The sequence below is a fragment of the Aedes albopictus genome, chromosome 2 (assembly GCF_035046485.1).
Source record: "Aedes albopictus strain Foshan chromosome 2, AalbF5, whole genome shotgun sequence".
Classification (NCBI taxonomy): Eukaryota; Metazoa; Arthropoda; class Insecta; order Diptera; family Culicidae; genus Aedes; species Aedes albopictus.
Genome location: NC_085137.1, coordinates 383,378,073 through 383,397,391, shown reverse-complemented (window position 1 = coordinate 383,397,391; position 19,319 = coordinate 383,378,073). Strand labels below are relative to the sequence as shown.

At 40.2% G+C, this 19,319-nt stretch overlaps 1 protein-coding gene across 7 annotated transcripts in view; it reads left to right on the top strand.

Moving 5' to 3' along the window:
• The window catches only part of LOC109403225 (uncharacterized), a 96,494-nt gene extending 77,879 nt beyond the window's left edge, over positions 1-18,615 (top strand). For 2 of the 7 annotated variants that reach the window (XM_019675995.3, XM_019675994.3), the window contains 12 exons: positions 5,476-5,607; positions 5,674-5,997; positions 6,629-6,955; positions 7,157-7,321; positions 7,581-7,763; positions 7,826-7,957; positions 8,212-8,301; positions 16,812-16,968; positions 17,040-17,206; positions 17,269-17,425; positions 17,486-17,652; positions 17,718-18,615. In XM_019675995.3, the coding sequence (XP_019531540.3) occupies positions 5,476-5,607; positions 5,674-5,997; positions 6,629-6,955; positions 7,157-7,321; positions 7,581-7,763; positions 7,826-7,957; positions 8,212-8,301; positions 16,812-16,968; positions 17,040-17,206; positions 17,269-17,425; positions 17,486-17,652; positions 17,718-18,088 (2,372 nt within the window). In that variant the 3' untranslated portion in view covers positions 18,089-18,615. The remainder of the gene's footprint in view (positions 1-5,475; positions 5,608-5,673; positions 5,998-6,628; positions 6,956-7,156; positions 7,322-7,580; positions 7,764-7,825; positions 7,958-8,211; positions 8,302-16,811; positions 16,969-17,039; positions 17,207-17,268; positions 17,426-17,485; positions 17,653-17,717) is intronic. The other 5 variants (XM_019675998.3, XM_019675997.3, XM_029878905.2 and 2 more) reach the window with 3 other exon arrangements.
• Positions 18,616-19,319: the final 704 nt, after the last annotated feature.

Genomic DNA, 19,319 nt, shown 5'->3' with positions numbered 1-19,319 from the left:
CTAAGATTAGAGGAGCGGATCTGGTGTGATGGTTAGAATACTTGACTATCACGCCGAGGACCTGGGATCGAATCCCACTCCTGACAAACTCGCAAAATGTGAGTTCTTCCTTCGGAAGGAAAGTAAAGCGTGGGTCCCGAGATGAACTAGCCTAGGGCTAAAAATCTCGTTAATACAGATAAAAAAAAACTACTTAGAGAAAATCTTGAAGAAACTTTGGATAAACTTTGGATAGATCTCCGGAATGAAACCTATAAGAGACACTGAAGGCATAACGAGATAAATTCTAGCGGAAATTCAGAAGGTTTTGTAGGCGTCATCGGTGTTGTTTTAAAGATGAGACATTTCAGAAAAAAATCTGGGAGAAATTATTATCCGTGAAAGATATCTTGAGATCACATATTTCCTTAAGAGTTTACTAGTATTAACTTGAATAGCCAGGATTGTATCGGACATTACACCAAGAAGAAAAAGAATGAGATAATTTTCCTTCACTTAAATATTACTCAGTCCAAAAAAAAATCACCATGACTTGTTCGGACAAGCTCTGACATAGTCTTGGATAAAAGAGTTGCTCTTGTACTATGTATCCAGCATTCTTGGAAGATTAAGGTTAACAAAAGCAGGTTCAAATTCGGGTAGAAATTGAACGATTTGACGTCTGATTCGTATCATTTACTTGACAGTTGGTCGATAAGATCGATGGACGATCAATTATCGCTCAACTGTCAAACGACTTAATCGCAGACTTGATATGGCGCCCGTGACACCAGAAAAAGGTGGCTATCGTTATCATATTAAATTCAATAATCTGGTTTTACAAATAGGTTCACAGTAATACTGATGAGCTCAGTACCTCAGTAAACGTCAAATATCCCGCGAGAGAAAAAAAAGACAGTACTACATGGTGCACTGACTAGCGATATAATATGGCGACCGTGACCGTTATATGGCTACCCTTGTATTATTATTTGTTCTCATATCTCAGGCATCGAAGTATTCGTTTATATTATAAATAACTGAGCATTGATCCGAGACTTACAATTCATTGTATATAGATTTAGCCTTGAGAATGTCTTGTTCTGCTGACTCTGTATAATTCATAAAATCCACTTTCAAAACGATCATCTCTTAGGTATAGATTTTTTGATTTTTGCTCACAAAAACAACCCACCCAGCAGTGCCACCTACATTCCCTGCTAGTTCTCGCACGTCTGTGATCACACATCCGTTTGTTTGTTTTCGTGTTGCATGTGCGCACCATTTGTCCCTACCTACTCCACTATGCCTGATCCTGCTGTATCCTACTGTAGGCCACGATTTTCCCACGTATTTATTCGGGAGGTTCCCTCCAATCAATGTCGAATCTCATCTACGAACTATATGACTTTAGCTGACACAATGTTTTGATTAAACTGAAAAGATAATGATCGAAGTATGCTTTGAACCGGCAATTAGTTCGAAAAGGCAATAAACAGTATGGCGATCGCAGTAGGCTTGAACAATGAATTAGAACCTATTTTAGTTGTATTTTTCAGGATTACAAAAGCGTATTTTGCAATGCATTGTAGCCGCATTTGGGATAAACGTGCAAAAATTGGGCAAAAAATGGGCAAGCAACTGAATCTGAAAAGTAATGCATCCCAAGCGGTGACAATGAAGAGCAAAGTATAGTTTTTAACTTGTTTGAACTGGGATAAAAGTATCTGTTTCTGGAATGAAAGCGCTCCAATAATGCTCTATGATTTGCTCGCTAATTATCAGTCATGCCGATTACGTCTCTTTTGTCTCTCTCATTCTCTCTGAAATCGCTTTCTCGTCGACTCTCATTCTCTCTCTTGTGATCGAACGCCCAATACTCAGTTTTGCACAGCATATGTAAAAAGCGCAACGATAGAATACTGAAGAATGCACCATTATATATTCGGTTTGGTTTACAAAAAACATTTTGTCAGTTAATTCATAAATTAGCTGCTTGTGAGAAACTACTTGCCCGCGTTGATATGTTGTTTGCAGGGCCTTTGAAGCTTAACCTATACACACTGGCAATCGCGGAATGAATACTGAATGAAGCAAACAAAATACTTTCACTAATGAAATCGTCACGAAAACTCGATTAATCCGTTTCAAGCTAATTGTACCGTTTGCATTATGGAGTTTAACTTCTAGAAGTTGCATAAAACAGAAGAGCAAACTAAAGCGAGAATGACACATTAATGAAAACGAAATTGTACTAACCTTGCATAACAAAACAACGGAACAATAGAAATCTCTACTATGTGTCCATCTAAGAACCGCAAGTTGCAAAGTTTTGAATGTATTTATTTTTTTCTTCACTACCCTAACTAGTTCAGTGCCAATTGTTGTACTATCCAAAACAAAACCGTTCCTAAATCTAAATCTGACAAAATGTTTTTTGTATACACACAGATGACGAATGTTTCTACGTTGGATTGGGTCACGCCGGTCGTGTTACCAAGAAAACCAAAAAGAGCTCCAAGGATGATAATTCGTACCGATGCTGCCCGTCCAAGGCGGAGAAGAATACCCGCGTAACGCAGATGGCCGCCCAGAAGATCAGCCGCCGCGACAGCGAAGAAGCCGAGAGCCAGTTCGCCTTCAAGCAGAAGAAACTCTCGGACGTGGCCGACGCAACAGCCGCCGCCGGTAAGGAGAAGAAAGCCGCCCAGGAGAAGAGCCAAATCGACGTCAAGGTGAAAGGAAAGCCCAAGGCCTCCAAGGGCAAAGGTAAAAAGGATGACAAAGACGACGACGACAATGAAGGACTGTTCGGCAAACTAGGCTGGTGGTAAACTGAAAGCATCAAGACCCCATTTCTCGTGTCCATTAATATCGCCATTTCTAGAAATACACGCACACACAGATTGCCTTCTTTCCAAAGGATCCCCACCTTAAGAACCAACCATGTCTCGTATGTGTGTGTGTGAACCTAGATACGCATGACCAAACCAACCTACCAACTGTCAAGTGGATGACGTGCAATGCGAACACGTCTTTGAGAGCGAAACCAAACCACCTCTTTTCGGCTTGAGAAGTCCTTTCAAAAAACAAACAAAACGTTTGGAAATAAACCTTTCTCCGAGTGCTACTCTCAAACCCTGTGTGTGCGCAGACCAAACAACAAACGTCCCAGAGCAATCGCAACCCCACAGATCCACGTTCTAAAAGCATCTATCTCTTCATTCTCTTTATCTTCCCTTCCTCAGATGCGCCTAAGTAATGAGAGAGAATGTGTTGGTAGGAACGCGTTGACAAAAATGACATCCCAACAATCACAAACAGAGAGAGAGACAGAGAAATATTTCTTAAACTGAGCGCAAATGAGAATGATTCTAGTTAGAGTAGAAAAAGTAGAACAAATTTTCAAGAAAAATATGAACGGAAAAAACTGTCAAAGAAGAAGGTCGAGATATTTCATTATGTAGCTTTAGCATTAATTAATTTATAATAAAAAAAGCAACTATTTCGCAACCAAAAACAACACATCAAGCAAGAACCAAATCACTCACGCACACACGCCACGAACAAAAAATAGAACAGTAGGCTACCGGCACAGATAATTGACTCGCTCACACGCACACACGCACGCACAAAAAGACGCAATGTGAATCGCAATCGATGCATATTCAAACCTCGCACATTTTCGGCAGAGATAATAACTATTTTTTCGATAGTTTACTACTGTTTTTTGTTCAATCTCTTGAATAGACTGCAAGTTTGTTATTTACAAAGAGTATATTTATATAGAAACAAAAAATGGAACGAAAACAAAGTACACTAAGCAAAACCTAGAAGAGAAACTAAAGCACTAACTTATCTTTTTTGAGTCGTTTTCTATTTTTTGTAAACGAGTAGCACAACGCAAGTAGGACTTTACACTAACTTATAACGGATAGAGGAATCTGAACGACTGGCAAGTAAAGCAATTCTTTTTTTGTTGAGCTGTAGAGTTTTAAACTACAACTGATAGATTCTAGCGCTTGTACTAACACTACGACGCACGCGCACTACGCACACACGCACACGAAAGCCTTATTTATAACATTTAGCAAGCTAGCAAGACCTCTTCAAACTTTGACGCTATATAGAATGTTGAAACGAATACAGAGATCTCTTTTGAATGCAAGAAAAGCCAACACGCACACAAACACACACGCACATGTTGGCGCCATGTAAGAGTAGTGGTAATCGGGCTAGTTTTCTTTTTGTATTCAAAAATACTCACACTGCCCACGGTCCCAAACGGTTATGGAAGATGTTATGCAAACGCTTTGCAAGCGCTCACTGTCGCTACTAGAGCGACCGTTAGCGTTTGTAGAACGTTACTTGGGTGTAGATAGAGACAAGTTAGGTCCAAATGTTTAGGAATTTTCGGAGAAAATTATTAGTATTTATTAAAATGATCGTTCAGCCATCTTGTTGATTAGATTTATAATCTCCACCAGAGCGCGTCAAGTTTTATACGTAAGCATCATCGTCCGTCACAAGGTAGCCAAGTTCTTCGAACTTTTTCATCAAAAAGCGATCCAGTTAAACCGATTCGAACCGATTCATTCCTTATTTTTGTATTTCTTCCACACTCCGGAACGTCTGAAAACATCAAAGTTTATTTTTTAAACATTTTCCATTGATCTGAATATGCAAATCACGCACGGGATCCGGAAAATATGCAAAACAAAGGAATCGAAACGACGACACACATACCACAATAGAAACTCATTCACTAAACTCACAACGAAACAGGGCATACAAAACTCTCAAATCGAACAATCAATCAAGGAGACGAGAGATAGAATCCGTAACTGGAACAATAGTATTTGGAAACAGTCCAGAAATAAAAGTTTCTGTCATACAGCTAGCAAAATAGCTGAGTAACAAAAACAACCTAAAGTCGACAGCTTAGAAAACAAAAACAGCAAATGATCAAACTTTCAAAAGATCGCTACCAAAAAGTGAACGCAGAAATATTTCTTACTCAGAAGCGAGCCGTTCTGAACAATGGTCACTAGAGGATAAGTTTCGTTAAACAATGAAGCAAGAACAAACCAAAACATCAAACGAAACAGACGTTTGAGTTCAACGTTAAAGAAGGAGACGGAAGAGATTAATTTAAACAGTTCTATTTCTACTGTTATTGCCTTACTCTTTTTTCTATTATTTTTGAAACTTTAAACTCTAATAAAGTTTGGATTTACTTCAAACGAAACCCGGTTCAGCCGTACCTTTCATTATCTTCGCATTCCTAATCCGAACACTGCTGGCTGTATCTACTTGTTGGTTCACTCTATCTGTTGTACATTAATTTTGCACAAACACCATTCCGCTAGGAAAAAAAAACGAGAGTCTCGAATTAGCCCACTGCAAGATGTGAGTATCGCACACATATTTATCCAACAAATCCCTAAGAACATATAAACAAACTTCGTAATCATCCCTTCGAAACATTCCCTGCAGGTGACCTCATGAACGAGTTCGACGTGATGGACTGGATCACCGACCAAACCACCGACGAGAGTATCGAGGAAGTGGATCGCGACGAGCTGTTCGAGCTGATCGACTCCAAAGACTTCCTGGCTGTAGTCTTCTGTAAGTAGTCGTCCACCCCGCCAAGCTTCAACCCTTTCAACAATCCCTTTCCCTCCGCCCCCACAGACTTGGAAGAGGACGAAAACAGCCCCAAGGTGCTGCGGCACATCGAGTTGATCGACGACGAAGCGGCCGAGTACGGAATCACGCTGGTCAAGTGCTCGGATCGGTTGATGGCCAAGAAGTACGGCTTCCGTAATCCCCCGGGGGTGACGTACTTCCGCAAGAGCAAGGCCATTAACTACGACGGGGACATCGACGACGAGGAGGAACTGCTCGACTGGCTGACCAACCCGCACAACATGGAGATGACGGACCACATCGAGAAGGTGAACCGCAAGATGTTCCACAAGATCCGACAGGCGTCCGATTATTTGGCCGTGTTTTTCTGTGAGTAGACGATTCCACATTGCTTTTATACATTGCGTTTGAAAAGGCCTCCCAGTAATTGTAGGTAGGGTTGCATCTTTACATCAATTGAGACATATTGTATATCATATTCGGAGGACCAAGTATGATCACTTAGGCAACTCCAGAAACATTGTGGTATATAACACTCAACTAAAGCGAGTTCACTGATTAGCATGGGATGGATCATGTCTGTGCTGTTATAGTTACGGTCATCTTCCATGACACTTTTTGGGACAATACCGTTGTAACGCCTCGTAGGTCAAAGACTCGTCGGTGATCTTTCTCGAGATCTCGGTCTGGTGGATTGGAAGATAGATGTGATACTCAAGCGAAAAAAGCTCACAGGCCAAAACCATAATGTCATATGCCTGCTTTCAATCACTCACCATGACCCGAAAACCAGTACGAATGAAAACTATCTACTGTCTCGCACGGTTGCTCGACGAAGAAAGATAGCTTTAAAATCATTGCTCACATACCTTTTAGAAGAAAAAAAAACAAAACAAAAACAAAAAAAAAACTCAACAGTAATTATACGCAAATATAGAATCATGAAATCAAATTGACTTTTGTAATAGCCCGTTTACAAGCGACCTCATCCCTCTTACAGACAGCGAAGACTGTAAGCAATGTCCCCGAGTGCTTGCCGAGATCGAACACATCGACGACGAAGCCGATGGTGCCGGAATCAACTTTGTCAAAATCGACGACAAACAGATGGCCAAGGAGTTGGGCGTCTACGCTTTGCCCGGAATTGTGTTCTTCAAGCTGAGCTCCAAGGATCCGGTCATCTACGCCGGCGACCTGAACAACGAAGACGAAATCCTCAACTGGTTGATGACGCAGAAAAACCCCGGTGGCGACGTTATCGAGGACCTGGATGGATCCAAGCTGCTCGCCCTCATCGAAGACTCCAGCGCGTTGGCAGTGTACTTCTGTAAGTATCGGGCTCAGTTCAAACGGTGCAGCGATCTTTCCGATTCTGTAACGATTTCCTGCAATAAACTTTATTTCGGTTGATCAATAAATAACACGACCGATGCACTATATGAAGCACTTGAACACAACACTTTTTTTCTCGCAATTGCACAAAACTTACGTCTGCCGCACTACAATAACTAACACGTACTGTAAATAGGGAACAAAACGACTTGCAATATCTGCAATACTAAGCTCGCGCGCAAGCTCCGCAAGGCCAAAGAGCGTACTAAAGAACGTCGGGGATTGGTCCGTCCGGATACATCAGCCGAAGTGCAGGAGGAAGCCGACGACGCAGATGCAGCGAATGGATCGTCCTCAGAGGGTATTGAATGGATCCGTTTGACATTCCTCGACCTGTGTACCAAAAGTCTGGCTTGTCTTTTCCCATCCACCCCATATCATCGATGTTCAAACCCGTCAAACCCCGTCAAACAACTCATTTGCGCATCTTCTTCATTTGATTTGAAACTCTAACCGCCTTGCTCTGTTTTCTTATACGGTGTGACCTTATTTCCTGGTTTCGTTCGTTTGTGGTTGAAATTTCATCGCCTAGTCAACGTAATCGTTTTCGCTCCTTGTAGATGCTGACAATTGCGAACAGTGTTCGAGTGTTCTTGAGTCGCTGGAAAACATCGATGACGATTGCGACCGACACGGAATCATGTTTGTCAAGACCGATGACTTCTCGATTGCGGAGCACTACGGAATTACGGATTATCCAGTTTTGGTGTATTTTGAGGACAATATTCCCAATGTGTTTGAAGGTATGTTAAGTGCTTGAGGTCGATGATGAAAATCAATAAAACCTATGTCTTTATATTTGTAGGATCTCTGGATGAGGAAGAAGAAGTTCTCCAATGGCTCATCACGCAGAAGACCGAAGACCGCATCGAGCTCATCACCAGAGTGATGTTGGAGGACATGGTTGAGGAGACTCAATATCTGGCCGTCTACTTCTGTAAGTTCCTTGCCAAAGTGACCCCCGCCACTTGATTGCATGCCCCATATACGTATATATTTTTACAGCACACCAGCACCGCTCCTTATGTATTTCCCACTTTGTATCACGCGTAATTTCTTATCTCTCTACTTCCAAACACCCATCCCGAACAACACACAAAACTACCGCCAAATAATGTATAAAACAAACAACTGAAATTCTGTATATCCGTGTACCGTTCGTTTTGGTTCCACCGGTGTTCAAACAACAAGACAAATACCAACCACCCTCTTACTGCCGAAGTTTTTGTTCAGCTGAAAACATGCGAAAGCGAAAGGAAATGACTCGCGCGGGCGCATCAGGTATCTTCAGAGTCAACCAAGCCCCCAATTCAAAACTCCAACCTGTACCTTTGACGCTGAATGTTACATGTCTGAATCTGTCCTACTTGTCTGAAAGCCTGGCTAAGTTCTTTTTTGATCAATGTGCTGTCCGCAAACCACCTATTGCTGCAAGCTATGCATTCGCAGCCCATCTGTTGACCGAATGAGAATGCGCATATGGACTACCAAAAAACTTCCGCCACCTCACAGGTTACCCCAGGTTTCGAAAAGTAACCATAACAAATCTCTCTCTTCCGAATGTAACAATCCAACAGTCAATAACCAACTATTGATATACGTGTTGTGCTCTATTTCTTTCATTTTTTGTTGTCGCTTGCCACAATCCAACAAACGAAAATGCCTGAACCTGAACGTGGATGACCCTAGAAGAAAAAAATCCTTCATATTTCCATCAATAGTCATACTTATGTAGAGCCCAAATCTACCATTGATTTTAACCATCTGAATAAAAATCTTCGGCAGTTCTTACTTTTGCACTTGCTGATTTTTCTGTTTCTAATTTGCAATATAATCAACATGGCGACCGTTCTCAACGTTATCTAATGATGTTGTTACCTTATTTGATATTTGCATGAATGCATGACACATGGTATATTTAAAACGCTGATTTCTTCCCTGAATGTGCTTAGGAAATAAGGAAATATATCATCATAGTCATATGAAACTAGACAAAAAAACAAACATGATATCAAAAACATCGCTCTTTGATGTTCTACTTTTTAGCAGAGCACTAACAGACAATCTTTACATAGCATCGGAGATGTATTACAAGTATTAAGGCAGCCAGGCCTACTATGCTGCGTCATTGAATACAATAATTGAGCTAAATAATAGAACGACATCTAGTCTACCGTTTCATGTCCCTTTCGGGACGGAGCGCAAAAAAGCGAAATTTCCATAAAAATTGCTCAACTTTGGTTCTCCAGAACTCTCACATTTCCCAAAAAAGCAACAATTATTTTTCCTCATTTGAAAGAACTACTCCTTCTCTTTTGATTTCTAGCTTTGACTACCTAGATAAATCGGAAATAAAAAATATACGACAGATAATTTTTTTTCATATTTTACGATTTTTGCCCACTTTTTGTTTACCTGGTTGTGGTAAATTTCACAAGCAATGTAAACAAAAGTTTGTTTACACACAAACAAGTATTAGTAATGGCTGGATTATTGAAACAGTTTACATCACATGAAACACAGTATAAACAGATGAAAAAATACGCAAAACTGTTACCGCTCAACGGTACAATTGTGTTGGTTCGTCACGAAAGGGATATGGTATGTACATGTGAACAAAACACGTACGGAGTAATTTTGCTAAAAAAAAAATAATGTCACACCGTCCAAGATTTTTATCCTAGGTTGACGAGAAAAGTGTAATGATTCCTACACAAAAACAGTACTTACACTATTTGAAACATTACTAAAGAAATGCAAGCAACTATCGAGAGTTATAGACAACTTCACAGTTCAAATCAGAATAAACTCCCCCAAGTTTATAATTTTGCCGGGGTCCGTGGCACAATTGGTCACACGTTTGCTTCATAAGCAGATGGTCATGGGTTCTATCCCAACCCCGGCATTTTCGTCAGTTGCTCTTTCCCCCTGACAGCAGCTGACACAGACCCTCTTCTGAGCCAATGGCTCAAATGAACCCGGATACTTGGACAACGGCGAACGGCAACCCATAATGGACCCCCAATCGGACTGGAAAAAGGAACAACCGACAGCAACACATCAACATCCTCGTGCTCATCAATCTACCATGATAGGGTAGAAAGTGAAAACAGCGCAACGGCAACCAGGTCGATATAAAAGAATTAGAATAGAATACATTTAGGCGCTGTACAAAGTTTAAGTACAACTTCCAATTGGAATCGCTCACGCAGTGCCCTAGTGAACAAAAAGAGCTGCAAATTAGGTTAAGTGATTGAAGAATATAAAAAGTTTATAATTTTGTGTTCAGCATTCGCCAACTGTAATTGTAATTACAGAAAAACAGTAATTTGGTTCAGTGCAACACAAAAGAATCAATGGACAAGTTGTCGTAGTTTCAGGTTGAATCAGCGATGTAATCCGGGGGTACCACCACCTGTACATGTACTCCAGCGATACCCGGAATTCGTCCAGTTGTATTCCACACGAATGAAAATATATTGATGGCCAAGTCTAACAACAGCTCTTCCATACCATGGCCACATCTATTCAAGGCTTCAAGTCAACATCAACAGACTTTTTTTGGTTATTCCATTAGAAATACTTTCAGGGATTCCTCCCTTTACAGATTTCTCCTGCGATTTCTTCAGACTTCTTTGGAGATTCATCTCGGGGTTCCTTATGGTATTTCATCTGGAATTCCTTCAATGATTCCCTAATAAAGTCTTTCCCTGTTCTTCCAGGATTCTTCCGAGGGTTATTCCTGAGACTACATCAAGGATTCATCCAGGATTATTCCTGAGTTTTTCCCGGGATTCCTTGACGGGTTTCTTCCGGGCTTTCATTAGAAATTCCTTCCAGAATTCCTCCATTGATATCTTCCTTAAGGTTGAAGGATTCGTCATTAACAATTCTCGTTCAGAATTTTCGCAGTGAAAAAGTATCCACTGTTTTACGGGTGGAGAATAAAGTGCAGTGAATACATTTTCAATGCAAACACATAAGTTTTGTGCGAGAAAACTGCTTTTGAAATTTCAATGATGACGATTATGTCAATGACAAATCCTTCAACCTTAATTTCGTCATTTATTTTACGTAGATTCTTATAGAGATTTTCTCATGAATCATGGGGATTTTTTCCTTTAAAAATTTCTGGATATGTCCAGCAATATTTCTCGAGAGTTTCCTTCAGGGATTTCACCCGGGATTCCTCCCTAGACTTCTTCAGAAATTCGTTCCTGGATTCCTCCCAAGATGCCTTCAGGGATTTCTTCTGGGATTCCTCCAGGAGTTTCTCTCAGGATTCCTACATCAGTTTTTGGGATTCCACCAGGGATTCATTTGACGATTCTTTCAAATATTTTTCTGGGATACATTCTGGTGGGTTTTTCCGGGTTTCATTTGACGATTTGTTCCGGGATCCCTTCATGAATTTCTCTACGGTGTTCAAAACAAGGTTCAAAAGGACTCCTTTCGATATTCTGTTAGGGAACACTCTCAGATTTTTATGGATTTCTCTAGAAAATTCTGCAGGAACTCCTTTGGGGATTTGTTCCGGGAATCCTCCGTGAATTCCTTCTGCCATTCTTTCAGGTATTACTTCCGATATTAATTTATGAATTCCTTCATAAATTTCTCCTACGAGTTTTTCATTGGTTCTTCACTGACATCCTGTAGAGATTTGCTGGAGGAATTCCATCTAGAAATCATTCAAGTAATTTAAAAAATCTTCAGGTAGTTCAGGAAAAATTCTTGGGTGAATCCCTGGAAAATATGATGAACAGATTTCTGAAATTTCTGATCGATCCCCAGAAGAAATTTTTCGAAAAGATCCAAAGAGGAATTTCTGATGAAACCACTACAGGATTTTCTGGAGGAATCCCTGAAAGAACACCTGGAGCAAATATGGAAGGTATCATTGGAGAAATTTCTGCAGAAATCGCTTGAAGAATTCCTACACAAATTGCTGGTAAATTCCTTAGAGAAATTTTTGGACAATTCCCTGGAGGAATTTCTAAAGGAATAGGCTCCTAAAGTCCTATCTAGATTTTTGGTTTAAACTACAAAATATGAGTGAGTGTGCTTAGAGGTTTCGAAAAGTCGGTACAAGATCACAAAATATGGTCCAAGAGTACATGTTTTTTTACGTTTTTATTGGTCGTTATTAAAAATTATTTTTTTTTAAATTTTAAATCTTTTGTGCCGCCCCTAGCTGATAACTTATACTCTGATTGATTTTTTCTAACCGTGTACTTCAGATAGGAACATTTTTAAACTCTCAGTATGAAACTCATTACTAGAGGAATTTCTGAAAGTATACCTGGAGGGATTCATGGAGAAACCGCTAGAGGAATTCTTGGAGAAATCCCTGATGGATTTTTTGATGAAATAATTGGAGGATTTCCTGGAGAATTTCCTGGATGAATGCCTGGAGTATTCCGTAGATTAATTTCTACAAAAATCCCTGGATGAATTCTTAAACGATATCCTATGCAGGAATACCTGGAGGAATCCCTGGAGGAAATCCAAGAGAAATTTCTGCAGAAATTCCTAAATGAATTCCTGGAGCAAACTCTGGGAGAAATCCTGAAGAAATTCTGGAAGGAATCCCTGGAGCAATTTCTGAAGAAACCTCTTGAAAAATTCTGGGAGGAATCCTTATAGAAATTTCTGGAGAAATGCTTGGAAGAATCTCTGGAGAATTCTTGGAAAAATCCCTGAAGCAATTTCTGGAGGAACCTCACGAGGAATGTCTGGAGGAACTTCTGGACAAATTCCTGGCGGAATTCCACGAGGAATTCCTGGGGCAATCCCTAGAAGAACTCTTGGGATACTTCCGAGGAACTATTCCTGGATGAATTCCTGGAGGAATCTCTGGAGGAATTGTGGGAGGAACTCCTGGAGAAACTTGGGAAGAAATTCCTGGAGATATATTCCTAGAGGAATTCCTAGAGACATTCATAGAGGAATTCTCCGAGGAACTTCTGGAGGAATTTCAAGAGGAATTCTTGGAGGAATATCTGGATGAATTACTGGAGGAATCAGTGAAAGAATTCCTGGAGAAATATCTGGAAGAATCTTTCAAATAATGCCTGATGGAATTCCTGGTGAATTCCTTAGGAAATTTCTGGGGGAATCCAAAAATAATTCCTAGAGGAATCCTGGAAACTCCTGGAAATTCCTGGAAGAAACCCTGGAAACTCCCGAAGGAATCACTGGAAAAAAATTAGAAGGAATTACTGAAGAAATTATCGAAAGAATGTCTGAAGAATCCCTGGAACCCATGGAGGATTTCCTGGAGAGATTCCTGGAGGAATTTCCATGAGAATTTTCGAAGGAATTCCTGGAGAAATCGTTGGAGAAATCCTGCAGGAATTTCTGGAGGAGTCCTTAGCGAAATGCTTGGATGAAATTCTGGAGGAATGCCTGGAAAAATACCTGAAATAATTCCTGAATAAATTCCGGGAGCAATTCCTGAAAGTATATCTGAAGCAAACCTTGCAGGATTTCCTGGGGGATTCCTAAAGAAATCCTCGAAATAATTTCTAGAGGAATCTCAGGAGGTATTCATGCAGAAATCGCTGAAGGAATTCTTGGATTAATGCCTGTATATACTCCGGTGAGGAGGATTTCCTGGAGAAATTGCAGTAGTAAATTCTGATAGAATACCTGGATAAGTTCCTTGAGGAATTTCTGCAGGAATTGCTGGTATAATTTCTGCATGAATTCCCGGGGAAATTCCCGGTTGGATTCTTAAAGGCATTCCTAGAGGAGTCCCTGAATGAAATCCCGGAGGAATGTCTGGATGAATTCCTGACGGAATCCCTATAGAAATTCCAGGAGGAACTCCTGAAGATGTTCCTTATAGAATTCCTAGAGCAATCCCTAAAGGATTCTCTAGAGGAACTCCTGAAGGAATGCCTGGAGGAACACCTGGACAAATTCCTAGAGATATGCCTGTGAAAATTCCTTGAGAAATTTCTAGAAAAATTCTTTGAGAAAACACCAGAGGAACTACTGGAGGAATCCATAGAGAAATCCCTGGAGAGATTTCTGTAGAATTTTTTGAAGAATCACAGGAGAACTTTCAGGAAGAATCCCTGGAGGAATTCCTTGAGGAATCCCTAAAAGAATTCCTGGAGGAATTCTTGGAGGAATTCCTGGTGGAATCTCTAGAGGAATTCCTTCAAATATCTCTAGAAGAATACCTTGAGGAACTCCTGGAGGCATCCCAGGATGAAATCCAAGGATCAATTTCCAAAGGAATTACAGAAGGCGTTTTTGAAAAAAAAAAAACAGGAGGAAGTATTCAATAAATCGCTGAAATTCTTGAGAAAACCCTGCGGGAATCCTCAAAAGAGTATGTAGAAGGACTTTTGGAGGAATCCCTGTAGCAGTTCCTGAAGGAATCCCTGGAGGAGTTCCTGAAGAAATCCCAGGGGGAATCTGGGAAGCAATGCCAAGAGGAATTCCTAAGGGAATCTCTTAACCATTCCTGGACAAGTTTCTGAAAGAATTCTAGGAGGAATACCTGAATGAATTCCAAGAATAGTTAATGGAAGCATTTTTAAAGTTCCCGTAGTTGTTCCTGAAAGAATCACAGAAGGAATTGCCGGGTGAATCCCCGGAGGAAGTCTTAAAGAAATTTTTGAAGAAAGCTCATGAGGATTACCGGATACAATCCCATGAGGAATTTCTTAGAGAATCACAAGAGTTTTCTTTGCGAATTCCTGGAAGAATTTCTGTAGGAATCCCTGAATAAAAAAATCTTAAGAAATCCATGTATGTATGCAGTAGTTTCTAGATGAATTATACAGGGGGTAACTGTTTTTCCTTTCACAAAAAAGTTGAACATGCTGTAACTTTGCATAGAGTGCATCAAAAATTCTCAAATTTTGACTGTTTGTCAAACTATTATATGTGCATCATTGGTACAAATTTGAGCTCGATTGATTAATATTTCGCGAAACCAAAACCTCTTGTAAAATACAATTTTTTGGACAACAAATTTTTGAGCTGTCACATCTCGGGGACCAGTGAACCGAATTGAATGAAATTTAGAGCGATTATCAACAATATATTAATGCTTGAAAATTATTCAAAACATAGGTACTTTTTGAACGTTGAAAAAAGTTATGAAGATTTGACATTTTCACCCATACAGAGGATAATGAGTCAAATTTACAATGCCGCACAAAAAAACTAAATGTGTTCTTCCTTTAATCTAAATGGGCTCTAATATATCTTATTATAGATATCTTAGGAACAGAAGTAGAAAATCTTTGGATATCAAAAATAAAATTTAATGACATAGATGTGAAAAATTTACATTTTTTCGAGAAAGATCCTAAAATTGACAATGATTTTATTGCCCTTTTCCGGCTATACCAGTCGGCTAGTATGTCTGAAATAGACGTAAAAACTTGAAGTATTTTAGGCAAAGTACGTTTAATTGGCAAATTGAGAGATAAATTTGTGAAAAAATTACCACTTGTTTTGGTGGGATGGTTGGTGACGAAGTATGTGTCAATCGAGCTTCAATATCAACATTCTAAAAATAATACGCGCACACTTGTTGTTGGTAGGCCGCGAGAGTGCGGGAGATTGGCATCTAAGAGCCGAAAGAGAGATAAAGTTGTGAAAGACGGACCCGGTTTAGGGTGGTGCTTCGAATCCAGTTTGACTTTCTATTCTGCAGAGTTGTAACTTGTTCTGTAGCTTAGTTGGTTAAAGCGCCGGACTAGCGATAACGGAGTCGTGGGGTCGAATCCCACCAAAACAAGTGGTATTTTTTTCACAAATTTATCTCTCAATTTGCCAATTAAACGTACTTTGCCTAAAATACTTCAAGTTTTTACATCCTAAAATTGTCAATCCATGATAACTTTTTTCAACGTTTGAAAAGAACCTATGTTTCAAAAATTTTTAAGCATTAATATATTGTTGATAAACGTTCGAAATTTCATTCAACTCGGTTCACTGGTTTCCGAGATATGACAGCTCAAAAATTAGTCGTCTAAAAAATAGTGTTTTACGAGAACAGTTCTAGCTTCGCGAAATATTAACCAATCGAGCTCAAATTTTTACCAATGATGCACATATAATAGTTTGACAAACAGTCAAAATTTGAGAATTTTTGATGCACTCTATGAATAGTTACAGCATGTTGAACTTTTTTGTGGGAGAAAAAAAGTTGCCTATCCCAAACATTTTGGCCACCCCCTGTAGAAGGAACAATTGGATGGACACCTAAAGGATTTTTTGTACAAACATTTTAAGCAATTCCTGGATTAGTTTTGATAATTCTCTAGTAAAATTTTCAGAAAGAATTTCTGAAAGTTTTTCCCGCAGAAATACTTCAAATAATTCCAGATAGAATTGTTTGAGGAATCTCTAGTGGAATATATGGAGAAATCTCTGAAGAAATACCTGCTGAAATACATTAAAGGACTTACCTTTTCCGTGCATTAGCTGACGCTCACACCGCTGATGTAGTGCAAGTTAGTCCAATGCACGACTAGAGTTAAATCCTTACAACTTCATTCAGCATTGCAATCATTCATCGCATAATTTCACACGTTTGCTTTCACATACCGCCGAGAGTTCGGGTCATCCAACGCTATAGAATGGCCCCTGTCTTGTGCACCTTTCTATCTGCATGTTACGGCATCAGTCGCTCGAAGAATGGCATTGTTGCATAACTGTTGTGGCCAATACCTGCGTTTTCACTCACGTGTCTTCTCCTCGAATGGAAATCCATTTTGAATAAGGTACAACTCATTACCCGCAACTTTTTCAAACCCCATTTTCAGACAAGATCAACTGCAACATCTGCGATCAGATCCTCGAAGGTCTGGAAGTGATCGACGATGAGCTGGACGTGTTCGGTATTCATATGGTCAAGATTCAGGACCCACAGCTGGCCAAACGCTACTCCATCAAGACTTTCCCGGCGTTGGTGTACTTCAGGTGAGTTTGTTGCCGATTCCAGTTTGAGGTTTTTGAAGGATGAAATAAGTTGAGGTCCTATTTTCTTGCAGAAACGGAAACCCCCTGCTGTACGAAGGAGATCTACAGAGTGAACAGTCGGTACTGGAGTGGCTCATCGACGACGATAACCGGGAGCTGGCCGACGAAATCGAAGAAGTTAACGAACGCATGTTGGACAGGCTGATGGAGCAGTCCCCGCTGCTTTGCGTATTCTACTGTGAGTTGGTTTCTTTGAATTTTATGAACTTGGTACTCATTTAATCGGTTTTTATGATACAGATGACGAGGATTGTCAGGAATGTGAGGACATTCTTGAAGAGCTAGAGATGATCGACGGTGAGGTTGATTTGTACGGCATCGACTTCGTAAAGGTCGCCAGTTTGAACGCTGCTCACAAGTATGGAGTTACCACCATCCCATCGCTGGTTTACTACAGGTATTTCAGTCAAGCCAATAAATAGCCTGAACAAATCTTTGATCGCTGATTGTTTTACAGAAAACAAATCCCGATGTTGTACGACGGAGACCTACATGATCATCAGCGCGTCATGAACTGGTTGACATCCCAAGATGTTTTCGAAATCAAGAACGAGATTGAGGAGGTTAACAGGAAGATGTTGAACAAGCTGCTCGACGAGAACGAATTTCTGGCCGTCTACTTCTGTAAGTTTCCATTAGTTGTTAAATTTGATGTATTTCCGTTACTGATGCCTCCGTCAATTCCGCAGTCGAAGAAGACCACGCCGAGAGTGACGCCGTCCTGGAGAAACTCGAGCTGATCGATGGCGAAACCGACAACTTGGACATTCCCATGGTCAAGATGGGAGATCCACGATACGCCCGCAAGTGGGGAGTCACGAAACTGCCAGCCATCGTGTACTTCCGCAAGCGGTTCCCCAGCATTTACCGTGGCGACATGTACGACGAGCAGGACGTACTGGAGTGGCTGCGGAAGAACCGCTTCCGCCAGCCCGAGCTCAACATTCTGATGTACGGATGCATCGCAACGGCGCTAGGATTCGTCGTCTACACGGCGTTCCTGTTGCAGTGCTTCAAGCCAACGCCTCCACCACCGGTACAGCATCCCAAGCAGAATTAGAGCACCATAGTGAAAAACTTCTTTTGTTTATTTTGAACTTCACAACCAGCTCTTTGACAGATGGAACTGTCGCAAGACATTTTTTTAATTCATAGGCTAGTTTAGTAGCAAGATAATTTTTGAGTAATTTGTAATGGTATGATTTGTATCAAACAGAGAATAAATTACTTCTCGAACATTTAAAACAGTTTGGCAAAACCATTTTTATTAGAAAATCACATGTTTCAAGCACTCGACCGTCGAACAAAGAATCGTTTAATCGAGAGCACCGAAAACTCACTTTTTGTTAGTAGCTAAAACAGATTAATTGTAGTAGAATTTCTCACAATATAGATAGTTAAACAAAAAAAATTGTAAAAAGAGATAATAAGAGGCAACGAAAACAGAAACTTGTAAAAATTGAAACCATGCATTTTTAGTAGACATACTGTACTGATGTAAAAACAAAAGATGCAAAATATTAATCTTAAGTCGTCCTGCAACACTTGGAACTCGCCAAGTGAAAAATCAATCATCAATCGTACCACGCGCGCGAATCGTAGTTAGGGCCGTATCGTAACTTTTACTAAACGATCAAATCGAAACAAATAAACTTAATAGACGAGCGACAACCGGAAACAAAACAGCAAATCCCTCTCATTCAATTCAGTCTCTCTATCTCCTTCTGTTTATTCCTCTCTCGATTTTATTTACACAACATCAACAGCGATAAGGTTCATCGTTCCGTTTTCGTGTTATCTACCGTTCATGAGCATATCCTCCCATTCGTATTTGGCACCGTGTAAATATGAGAAAACCTTGAGGAGCCACCTCTCAGGATAGCGGCGATTGTTAAGTTATTATTATTTGTTCTGACAGTGAAAGAGTGCTTTAGCGGCAGTAACGTGTTCTCTCTGCTGTTGTATAAGGTTTTACCAATATTCCTAGATTGTATGTAATTTGGACTTTCTGGTTTAATCATTCTGTATCGTCATATTGTTTCATTAACTATCTCCACAACCAAGAAACAAAACTTAAATTTAAGTTCTGATAATGTGAAATATACAGCTGCCGTTGATGTACGTCTTCCGTGTGTAATTGATGACACCCTAATCATTATTGTTAGATGCTCGACAGGTATGATGCATCACAACTTCGCGGTCTTTCCAGGTCCTCCTCGAGCATAGTCCGTTCCGTATCTCGTGTCCTTAGAAGATTATCGGTCTTATAAGCGTTTTGTACATGGTTTATT